General features: G+C 47.2%; 1 protein-coding gene across 1 annotated transcript in view; it reads left to right on the plus strand.

The window, feature by feature from the left end:
* The first annotated feature begins 831 nt into the window (after nucleotides 1-831).
* The window catches only part of OXTR (oxytocin receptor), a 34,692-nt gene continuing 23,306 nt past the window's right edge, over nucleotides 832-12,217 (plus strand). Inside the window, exon 1 of the mRNA XM_075286442.1 lies at nucleotides 832-1,911. Coding sequence (XP_075142543.1) covers nucleotides 993-1,911 — 919 coding nt within the window. The 5' untranslated portion in view covers nucleotides 832-992. The remainder of the gene's footprint in view (nucleotides 1,912-12,217) is intronic.

The raw sequence follows: 12,217 nt of genomic DNA on the forward strand, positions 1-12,217 counted from the left end.
GGTGTTGTAGTCCCCATGTTAGCTGTGCTAGTCCCTGTGATTGGTGTTGTAGTCCCCATGTTAGCTATGCTAGTCCCCATGTTAGCTGTGCTAGTCCCCATGATAGCTGTGCTAGTCCCTGTGATAGGTGTGCTAGTCCCCATGTTAGCTGTGTTAGTCCCCATGTTAGCTGTGCTAGTCCCTGTGATTGGTGTTGTAGTCCCCATCACTTTGCAGCCATTAACCCCTCTATTGCTGTTAGTTCTTGAGGCTGCTTGGCGTGCTGGCATTTGTCGCTTTCCGCAAGGTGTGAATAATCTCCTACCGTCTACTATGACATCCAATGGCAGGATCTGTGTACTGCAGCGCCATCTAGCGGCCGCCCAGGAGTAGCGCAGCCCCTGCCCGAATCCTCAGATGTGCGGGGACGTGTCGGCTGCTCATTCTGCTCAGTCTGCTCAGTCTGCGGGATGTGAAGGGTTATTAGAGAGGAGGCTCCTGAGCTCAGCCCAACCTGAGGGGGTGGAGGGGGTGACAAGTCATCTCACACAGGTGAGGAATCTCCCCACACTGGACTGGGGCTCTTGGGGGCCCTAAGTGCTGACTTCTTCTGCAGTGCTGCTTGGGGATAGCACAGAGGGTGGGGGTCCTGCTGTCCAGGGGGCTGAGGTGCAACATTTTGGACATTTTGCTTTGGAACCTGCAAAGACCTGATCTACCTGCATCTGATGGGAGTTGTCCCGAGCCTGTAACCTGCTGGGAGTTATCCTGATCCCTCACTCCATACACTACCATAGACAGTCCAGGAGGGTCTGCATGTCCTGGGGGGAGGAGGGACTGGCAGAGACCACCTCCTCTTCTCATCTTCAAGGGAGCAAAGCTTGAGAAGAGTTCCAGAAGATTGCAGAGCCGTCACCTGTGCTGGGGTCCTGGGGAGCAGGGAAATGCTTTCCTCCAAGGGATGATACCTGTTTAGGGGCATTTGCAGGATTTGTAGAGCTTTACCCCTGGAGATGGAGGAATTGTGCCTGCCTGAGGGTAGTTCTGAGCTGCCCAATACCTCATGGGTTAATTGCAGCCTGGAGCAAAGGAACCTGAGCTCCAACAGCACCAGGGACCCCCTGAAGAGGAATGAAGAGGTGGCCAAGGTGGAGGTGGCCGTGCTAGCCCTCATCCTGTTCCTGGCCCTGGCTGGGAACATCTGTGTCCTCCTGGGCATCTACATCAATAGACACAAGCACTCCCGCATGTACTTCTTCATGAAGCACCTGAGCATTGCAGATTTGGTGGTCGCAGTCTTCCAGGTGCTCCCCCAACTCATCTGGGACATCACCTTCAGGTTCTACGCCCCGGACTTCGTCTGCAGGTTGGTCACTTACCTGCAGGTGGTGGGGATGTTTGCCTCTACCTACATGCTGCTGCTGATGTCCCTGGACAGATGTTTGGCTATCTGTCAGCCCCTGAGGTCTCTGCACAGGAGGTCAGACTGTGTCTATGTTGTCTTCACCTGGATCCTCAGCTTTCTTCTCAGCATCCCCCAAACTGTCATCTTCTCCCTGAAAGAGGTGGGCAATGGGGTCTATGATTGCAGGGCTGACTTCATCCTGCCCTGGGGTCCCAAAGCTTATATCACCTGGATCACCCTGGCTGTGTATATCATCCCTGTGCTGATCCTCAGTGTCTGCTATGGGCTCATAAGCTTCAAGATCTGGCAGAACATCCGCCTGAAGACCATGTGTGAGAGCAATGTCAGGCTGAGCAGCAGCAGGAGAGCCACCCTGTCCAGGGTCAGCAGTGTCCGGCTCATCTCCAAGGCCAAAATCAGGACTGTCAAGATGACCTTCATCATAGTGCTGGCTTATATAGTCTGCTGGACACCCTTCTTCTTTGTCCAGATGTGGTCAGTGTGGGACCCCAACCCCCCTAAAGAAGGTAAGAAGCACCAGGGGCCAGTCTTGGCTGCAGGGACCCTTGTGACAATGTGTTGTGTTCTCTGCACTCTCTTCGCCCTTCTCTTTCATCTTCCCTGTCTTGTTCTTGTGTTTGTGCCCCGGGGCTGACGATTTGCACACACAGGATTGAGGAGGTGTCCATGCAGCTTCACTTTTAGCTTCTTGTGTCACATTTTACTATTTACTGCAGAATTTATAGCTCATTGCAATCTTGTGGGGTTTTTTTTCACAAAGCCTAAACTATGTCGCTCATGTCACATATTGCAGAGGTTTGCACGGACTTTACCGTCACAGTCTGTGCTATAATCCTTATGTAACGTGGGTTTCGGCTCACACAGCTTTCCCATTTCCTTCTTTCCACTTTTTATGTAACTTAGTTCATTACAAGGTAAGTGATTTGGGTTTTACAGTCTGCAGCATTCTCCGGGTGTCACAGACGTTTGCACAGATTTTTCCTTTGGGAAGGGTGAAAGCCCCTAAAACTCTGCCCTAGAGCCCTCATGTAACGTGGATTTCGGCTCCCAGATCCGCCCAGTCCTTCCCTTCCACTGCTTGTTCTTAGGTTTATACTTGCAGACACTTCTGGGGTGTATATTACTGTATCCGGGTCTGCTTACAGCTGTGGATCTGTTACATTGTTACAGGTTGTTCCTCCACAGGGGATTCTCTCTTTCCTTCTGTATTTCTTCCCCTGATATCTGATATTTAGTGTCTGTATATAGTAAGATTCATGTAGAATGAAGGTTTCAGGTTACTCTGCTTTGTATTCAGTTCCTCTTCATTGTTACAATATCTTTTTATCATTGCTTCTTTATTTACACCTCGATGTTGACAACCTGTACAGACCTTATGTGTCACAGCGGAGGGTTTGTTACAATTGTATCCAGTTTAGTCCATTGTTTCTAAGTATCCTGTACTAAGCTTCGACACTCGCTGTTACAACACTACAACCCCTGTCATGCACACTTGCTCTGCTGTTCCTGGAACTCCCATAGAAGTGAATGGAGCATGCTGGGAGTTGTAGTTGTACTGGAGAGCCGAAATCGCCGACCCTTCTCATAGACCATGATCATATTCTGGGCTGTGCCTGATAAAAGTGAAGTAAAGGTGCAGCTGTGAGTCTAAGGACCCCTCTAAGGACCCCTCTAAGAACCCCGCACATCATCAGCCCCCGACTCTCCTGTCCTGGTAGTTTGTTACATTGTATCGGTGCTGTTACAGTATCAGAGGTTTAGCTCACAGAATATTGCTCAGACCAGCTACAAGTGCACCAAACCCTCAGTTATCAGACGGATTAGGTCAGGCTGAGCTTCACTTATAAATCCCTGACAGTCACATGAATGGGTGTCGCTGAGTCTCGTGTGTGAATGGAGCCGTAGTGTGTATGCTGACCACACTTCATTCACTTCTCTGCTTATACCATTGGGTTTACACCAACTCCACTCGTGTGACCAGGGATCATTGTGTCACCCTGCGACTAAGGGAGTTGCATTGTGACCAGGAGGATGCCATGACTTCTAGTCACTGACTAGTCCACTCTGCTCCAGTGCTGGGGGGTCATTAGCTAGGGCTTCATTTTAGGGTCTCCTGGGAATGCTACAGAGCAGCGACCCCCAACCCACTGTCACCAGACTACAAGTCCCAGCATCCTGTGGCCCCTGGGGGTCGTGTACAACGTGCCGGGGTCTGTCTGCGCTTCTGGCGCTCCCATAATTACGATTCGCCTAATTTCTATAATTACAGTAACATTTAGGGCAGGATGTAAATCCGCACCAGAGTCACATCTGTGTGCAATGGATATTTAACCCCTGCATGCACCAGGGCGCAGCCTCCTGATCCTCCTCCATGTGCTCTGCTGGTGCTTGTAGTCCCATAACTACCTGGGAGGTTTCGGTTGCATAACCCCGGAGTCGTCCATCCGTCAGGGTTGTGTACATCAGATAATACCCCCATCCCCCCCCTCCTCATAGTCAGTGGTTTGGAGGAATGTCTCCATACATGTTCTGCCCCTGGCTACCACAATAAACACCAGATTGGAAATCTCCTCTGTTAAGTGCTGGATCGGAAGAGGCCGCCATGTTTGTGTAAATCTCATCAAATGCAAGATATTTATATGAGAAGTGACACGTCCGTGTGTAATACATCCATATGGCGGCTTTATGTGCACAGAGGGGGGGTCTGAGGCCCGATTATTCCCCAGTTACTAAGATATTCATTCATTATTATAGAAGTAAATCCATAATGAGATCCGTCAGCAGCAGCTGCTGCCCTGCTTGCTGATGGTTTCCATCTGAATAATATGACTTAAAGGGAAGGTGCATCCGTCTCCTCATTTTCATTACAGAAAGTATTACAATAGAAGATAACACCTCTATAGAGAACACCACTGAGCCATTATTACATCACTACTGACCATAGATGATGTCATAGCTTAGCTCCTCCCCTTCCCTGCATAGAGCATGTCTAGAAGACTCTCCCTCAGTGAGTCGCTCCAGTCTATTGCTGCCTACGGACATGACAGTGCTGTAAAGCAGATCACTAAATGCTGCTAACAGAGCAGAGGAGAAGCTCAGACAAGATGGCTGCCCCCGTAATCATGGACAGGAAATAAAATATAAAAAATTGATTAGAAGAAAGTAATAGATATATAAAAAGTAGGTGATACATTTTTAAAGGAACACTCCAGACTAAAGTGACTGTGTTCTAGCTAGTGCGGGTTCTGCAGGGGCGGGGCAGGGCACAGGGATTCTCTGATTGGTCTTCTCTTAGTCCTCGTCTCATGCTCCGCCCCTGAGGTCTTGCACTATCTCTAACACTGTGTATTTGGAGAAATATTTTTGTCTACATTGTACACAGACAGGTCCAGCAGAGCGAGAGGAGGCGACATAAATAAGGAGCCTTACCCCCTCCCCCCTTGTGATGTCTATAACTTCTAACAGGACATGCGGATAAGGGATCCTGATAGGAGCAGAAGCAAGGACGTGGTCAGTGCTGCTCCCACTGAATCCACACACTGTACAAAGGCTTAAAAGACAAAATCACAAGTATTTCTGATATTCGTGAAGAAAATACAATGGGGATGGAAGGGGGCCGGCTGGGAGGGGGCCGGGGCTCCACCAGTCCAGAGAACTAGTATGGACCACGTGTGACATCATCAGCGCCTCCTTGTCAAGTCTGATGTACATCACAGTTTGGCCTTGGTCACATCTGCGTTTGTAATACCGAACACATTAAAAAGTGAAAGTACCCGCCCCCTAGACTATAATAGGTTCCGTGTGTTTTCCGCGCGGTGTCCTCACAAGTCATGCGGAGAGGAGAGCTTGAAGTTCTGAGTGTTTGCGACGCTTGTATCAAGTTTAGAAAATCCTCTGTGAACCAAATAGCCTGGAATCCAGACTGATACATTTTTATTTATTTATTTTGTTTTGTTACATTTTTCCTGCACTGATACATTGTAACAAACTGTCACGCGTCAGCCGCTCTATCAGAAATAATAGAGGGATCTGATCAGTAGCCCCCTGTACTAACATGGATGGACTCAGCAGACAGGACCCTTCTCCTCCCCCAAGGGGGCGCCTGGATCACACCCCTAGCTTCTGCAGAACTGGGGGGCACGGATGGGGGAATGGGGTCCTGTCTGTGGTCAGCATGGTGTAGAGTGCCCTGCAGGGTCTAGGTCCTGGGTTCTCTATTCTGGGGTACACACCTTGACCCTGTTCTCTAACTTTTGCAAACCTACAACTCTCATCATCCCCTGTCACTAGCCTGCTGGGAGTTGTAGTTCTCCAGCTGAGCCGCAGGTTGTGGACCCTGAACCGCAGCACAGGAAGAATCCAGCAGATGGATGCTGGGAGCGCAACGTGAGAGCCTCTAGTGAGTCCCCTATGGGAGCCCATTACACAATCAGGACACGTCTAGAAATCGCTGCGGCTGCGAATACAGAAAACAAATAATTGAATCTCATCCAAGTGTTTAATATAAAAATAAGATAAAACTGGACGGACCGAAGGCGATTTCCTGAGCATGATAATTACACGCTGTCCGCCTGACGATCCCATTAATCATCCCGGAAATATCGGAAAACACTTGAGAAAATCACCAACAGCAAACTCAGCACTTGTCTGAGAGTTAAAGGGGAACTCCAACTGATAGTGCAGACTAAGTGATGTCACCGCTGATCTCTAGTATATGAATAGGCTGTATTCTCAGTGATGTCACCGCTCTCTAGTATACGGATAGGCTGTATTCTCAGTGATGTCACTGCTCTCTAGTATATGGATAGGCTGTATTCTCAGTGATGTCACTGCTCTCTAGTATATGGATAGGCTGTATTCTCAGTGATGTCACCGCTGATCTCTAGTATACGGATAGGCTGTATTCTCAGTGATGTCACCGCTCTCTAGTATATGGATAGGCTGTATTCTCAGTGATGTCACCGCTGATCTCTAGTATACGGATAGGCTGTATTCTCAGTGATGTCACTGCTCTCTAGTATACGGATAGGCTGTATTCTCAGTGATGTCACCGCTGCTCTCTAGTATATGAATAGGCTGTATTCTCAGTGATGTCACTGCTCTCTAGTATACGGATAGGCTGTATTCTCAGTGATGTCACTGCTCTCTAGTATACGGATAGGCTGTATTCTCAGTGATGTCACTGCTCTCTAGTATACGGATAGGCTGTATTCTCAGTGATGTCACCGCTCTCTAGTATACGGATAGGCTGTATTCTCAGTGATGTCACCGCTGATCTCTAGTATACGGATAGGCTGTATTCTCAGTGATGTCACCGCTGCTCTCTAGTATACGGATAGGCTGTATTCTCAGTGATGTCACTGCTCTCTAGTATACGGATAGGCTGTATTCTCAGTGATGTCACCGCTCTCTAGTATACGGATAGACTGTATTCTCAGTGATGTCACCGCTCTCTAGTATATGGATAGGCTGTATTCTCAGTGATGTCACCGCTGATCTCTAGTATACGGATAGGCTGTATTCTCAGTGATGTCACTGCTCTCTAGTATACGGATAGACTGTATTCTCAGTGATGTCACCGCTGATCTCTAGTATATGGATAGGCTGTATTCTCAGTGATGTCACTGCTCTCTAGTATACGGATAGGCTGTATTCTCAGTGATGTCACCGCTCTCTAGTATATGGATAGGCTGTATTCTCAGTGATGTCACTGCTCTCTAGTATACGGATAGGCTGTATTCTCAGTGATGTCACCGCTGCTCTCTAGTATACGGATAGGCTGTATTCTCAGTGATGTCACCGCTCTCTAGTATATGGATAGGCTGTATTCTCAGTGATGTCACCGCTGATCTCTAGTATACGGATAGGCTGTATTCTCAGTGATGTCACCGCTCTCTAGTATATGGATAGGCTGTATTCTCAGTGATGTCACCGCTGATCTCTAGTATACGGATAGGCTGTATTCTCAGTGATGTCACTGCTCTCTAGTATACGGATAGGCTGTATTCTCAGTGATGTCACTGCTCTCTAGTATACGGATAGGCTGTATTCTCAGTGATGTCACCGCTCTCTAGTATATGGATAGGCTGTATTCTCAGTGATGTCACCGCTGATCTCTAGTATACGGATAGGCTGTATTCTCAGTGATGTCACTGCTCTCTAGTATACGGATAGGCTGTATTCTCAGTGATGTCACCGCTCTCTAGTATATGGATAGGCTGTATTCTCAGTGATGTCACCGCTGATCTCTAGTATACGGATAGGCTGTATTCTCAGTGATGTCACTGCTCTCTAGTATATGGATAGGCTGTATACTCAGTGATGTCACTGATCTCTAGTATATGGATAGGCTGTATTCTCAGTGATGTCACCGCTGCTCTCTAGTATATGGATAGGCTGTATTCTCAGTGATGTCACCGCTCTCTAGTATATGGATAGGCTGTATTCTCAGTGATGTCACCGCTCTCTAGTATACGGATAGGCTGTATTCTCAGTGATGTCACTGCTCTCTAGTATATGGATAGGCTGTATTCTCAGTGATGTCACTGCTCTCTAGTATACGGATAGGCTGTATTCTCAGTGATGTCACCGCTCTCTAGTATACGGATAGGCTGTATTCTCAGTGATGTCACCGCTGATCTCTAGTATACGGATAGGCTGTATTCTCAGTGATGTCACCGCTGATCTCTAGTATACGGATAGGCTGTATTCTCAGTGATGTCACCGCTCTCTAGTATACGGATAGGCTGTATTCTCAGTGATGTCACTGCTCTCTAGTATACAGATAGGCTGTATTCTCAGTGATGTCACCGCTCTCTAGTATACGGATAGGCTGTATTCTCAGTGATGTCACCGCTCTCCAGTATACGGATAGGCTGTATTCTCAGTGATGTCACCGCTCTCTAGTATACGGATAGGCTGTATTCTCAGTGATGTCACCGCTCTCTAGTATACGGATAGGCTGTATTCTCAGTGATGTCACTGCTCTCTAGTATACGGATAGGCTGTATACTCAGTGATGTCACCGCTTATCTCTAGTATACGGATAGGCTGTATTCTCAGTGATGTCACCGCTTATCTCTAGTATACGGATAGGCTGTATTCTCAGTGATGTCACCGCTCTCTAGTATACGGATAGGCTGTATTCTCAGTGATGTCACTGCTCTCTAGTATACGGATAGGCTGTATTCTCAGTGATGTCACTGCTCTCTAGTATACGGATAGGCTGTATTCTCAGTGATGTCACTGCTCTCTAGTATACGGATAGGCTGTATTCTCAGTGATGTCACCGCTCTCTAGTATATGGATACGCTGTATTCTCAGTGATGTCGCCGCTCTCTAGTATACGGATAGGCTGTATTCTCAGTGATGGCACCGCTTATCTCTAGTATACGGATAGGCTGTATTCTCAGTGATGGCACCGCTTATCTCTAGTATACGGATAGGCTGTATTCTCAGTGATGTCACCGCTGATCTCTAGTATACGGATAGGCTGTATTCTCAGTGATGTCACCGCTGATCTCTAGTATACGGATAGGCTGTATTCTCAGTGATGTCACCGCTGATCTCTAGTATACGGATAGGCTGTATACTCAGTGATGTCACCGCTCTCTAGTATACGGATAGGCTGTATTCTCAGTGATGTCACTGCTCTCTAGTATATGGATAGGCTGTATTCTCAGTGATGTCACCGCTCTCTAGTATATGGATAGGCTGTATACTCAGTGATGTCACCGCTCTCTAGTATACGGATAGGCTGTATTCTCAGTGATGTCACCGCTCTCTAGTATACGGATAGGCTGTATTCTCAGTGATGTCACCGCTCTCTAGTATACGGATAGGCTGTATTCTCAGTGATGTCACCGCTCTCTAGTATACGGATAGGCTGTATTCTCAGTGATGTCACCGCTGATCTCTAGTATACGGATAGGCTGTATTCTCAGTGATGTCACCGCTGATCTCTAGTATACGGATAGGCTGTATTCTCAGTGATGTCACCGCTCTCTAGTATACGGATAGGCTCTATTCTCAGTGATGTCACCGCTCTCTATTATACGGATAGGCTGTATTCTCAGTGATGTCACTGCTCTCTAGTATACGGATAGGCTGTATTCTCAGTGATGTCACCGCTCTCTAGTATACGGATAGGCTGTATTCTCAGTGATGTCACTGCTCTCTAGTATACGGATAGGCTGTATTCTCAGTGATGTCACCGCTCTCTAGTATACGGATAGGCTGTATTCTCAGTGATGTCACCGCTCTCCAGTATACGGATAGGCTGTATTCTCAGTGATGTCACCGCTCTCTAGTATACGGATAGGCTGTATTCTCAGTGATGTCACTGCTCTCTAGTATATGGATAGGCTGTATTCTCAGTGATGTCACCGCTCTCTAGTATACGGATAGGCTGTATTCTCAGTGATGTCACCGCTCTCCAGTATACGGATAGGCTGTATTCTCAGTGATGTCACCGCTCTCTAGTATACGGATAGGCTGTATTCTCAGTGATGTCACCGCTCTCTAGTATACGGATAGGCTGTATTCTCAGTGATGTCACTGCTCTCTAGTATACGGATAGGCTGTATACTCAGTGATGTCACCGCTTATCTCTAGTATATGGATAGGCTGTATTCTCAGTGATGTCACCGCTCTCTAGTATACGGATAGGCTGTATTCTCAGTGATGTCACCGCTCTCTAGTATACGGATAGGCTGTATTCTCAGTGATGTCACCGCTCTCTAGTATACGGATAGGCTGTATTCTCAGTGATGTCACTGCTCTCTAGTATATGGATAGGCTGTATTCTCAGTGATGTCACCGCTCTCTAGTATATGGATAGGCTGTATTCTCAGTGATGTCACTGCTCTCTAGTATATGGATAGGCTGTATACTCAGTGATGTCACTGATCTCTAGTATATGGATAGGCTGTATTCTCAGTGATGTCACCGCTGCTCTCTAGTATACAGATAGGCTGTATTCTCAGTGATGTCACCGCTCTCTAGTATATGGATAGGCTGTATTCTCAGTGATGGCACCGCTTATCTCTAGTATACGGATAGGCTGTATTCTCAGTGATGTCACCGCTCTCTAGTATACGGATAGGCTGTATTCTCAGTGATGTCACTGCTCTCTAGTATATGGATAGGCTGTATTCTCAGTGATGTCACCGCTCTCTAGTATACGGATAGGCTGTATTCTCAGTGATGTCACCGCTCTCTAGTATACGGATAGGCTGTATTCTCAGTGATGTCACCGCTGATCTCTAGTATACGGATAGGCTGTATTCTCAGTGATGTCACCGCTGATCTCTAGTATACGGATAGGCTGTATTCTCAGTGATGTCACCGCTCTCTAGTATACGGATAGGCTCTATTCTCAGTGATGTCACCGCTCTCTAGTATACGGATAGGCTGTATTCTCAGTGATGTCACCGCTCTCCAGTATACGGATAGGCTGTATTCTCAGTGATGTCACCGCTCTCTAGTATACGGATAGGCTGTATTCTCAGTGATGTCACCGCTCTCTAGTATACGGATAGGCTGTATTCTCAGTGATGTCACTGCTCTCTAGTATACGGATAGGCTGTATACTCAGTGATGTCACCGCTTATCTCTAGTATACGGATAGGCTGTATTCTCAGTGATGTCACCGCTTATCTCTAGTATACGGATAGGCTGTATTCTCAGTGATGTCACCGCTCTCTAGTATACGGATAGGCTGTATTCTCAGTGATGTCACTGCTCTCTAGTATACGGATAGGCTGTATTCTCAGTGATGTCACTGCTCTCTAGTATACGGATAGGCTGTATTCTCAGTGATGTCACTGCTCTCTAGTATACGGATAGGCTGTATTCTCAGTGATGTCACCGCTCTCTAGTATATGGATACGCTGTATTCTCAGTGATGTCGCCGCTCTCTAGTATACGGATAGGCTGTATTCTCAGTGATGGCACCGCTTATCTCTAGTATACGGATAGGCTGTATTCTCAGTGATGGCACCGCTTATCTCTAGTATACGGATAGGCTGTATTCTCAGTGATGTCACCGCTGATCTCTAGTATACGGATAGGCTGTATTCTCAGTGATGTCACCGCTGATCTCTAGTATACGGATAGGCTGTATTCTCAGTGATGTCACCGCTGATCTCTAGTATACGGATAGGCTGTATACTCAGTGATGTCACCGCTCTCTAGTATACGGATAGGCTGTATTCTCAGTGATGTCACTGCTCTCTAGTATATGGATAGGCTGTATTCTCAGTGATGTCACCGCTCTCTAGTATATGGATAGGCTGTATACTCAGTGATGTCACCGCTCTCTAGTATACGGATAGGCTGTATTCTCAGTGATGTCACCGCTCTCTAGTATACGGATAGGCTGTATTCTCAGTGATGTCACCGCTCTCTAGTATACGGATAGGCTGTATTCTCAGTGATGTCACCGCTCTCTAGTATACGGATAGGCTGTATTCTCAGTGATGTCACCGCTGATCTCTAGTATACGGATAGGCTGTATTCTCAGTGATGTCACCGCTGATCTCTAGTATACGGATAGGCTGTATTCTCAGTGATGTCACCGCTCTCTAGTATACGGATAGGCTCTATTCTCAGTGATGTCACCGCTCTCTATTATACGGATAGGCTGTATTCTCAGTGATGTCACTGCTCTCTAGTATACGGATAGGCTGTATTCTCAGTGATGTCACCGCTCTCTAGTATACGGATAGGCTGTATTCTCAGTGATGTCACTGCTCTCTAGTATACGGATAGGCTGTATTCTCAGTGATGTCACCGCTCTCTAGTATACGGATA

The sequence above is a fragment of the Leptodactylus fuscus genome, chromosome 9 (genome assembly GCF_031893055.1).
Source record: "Leptodactylus fuscus isolate aLepFus1 chromosome 9, aLepFus1.hap2, whole genome shotgun sequence".
NCBI classification, from domain to species: Eukaryota; Metazoa; Chordata; class Amphibia; order Anura; family Leptodactylidae; genus Leptodactylus; species Leptodactylus fuscus.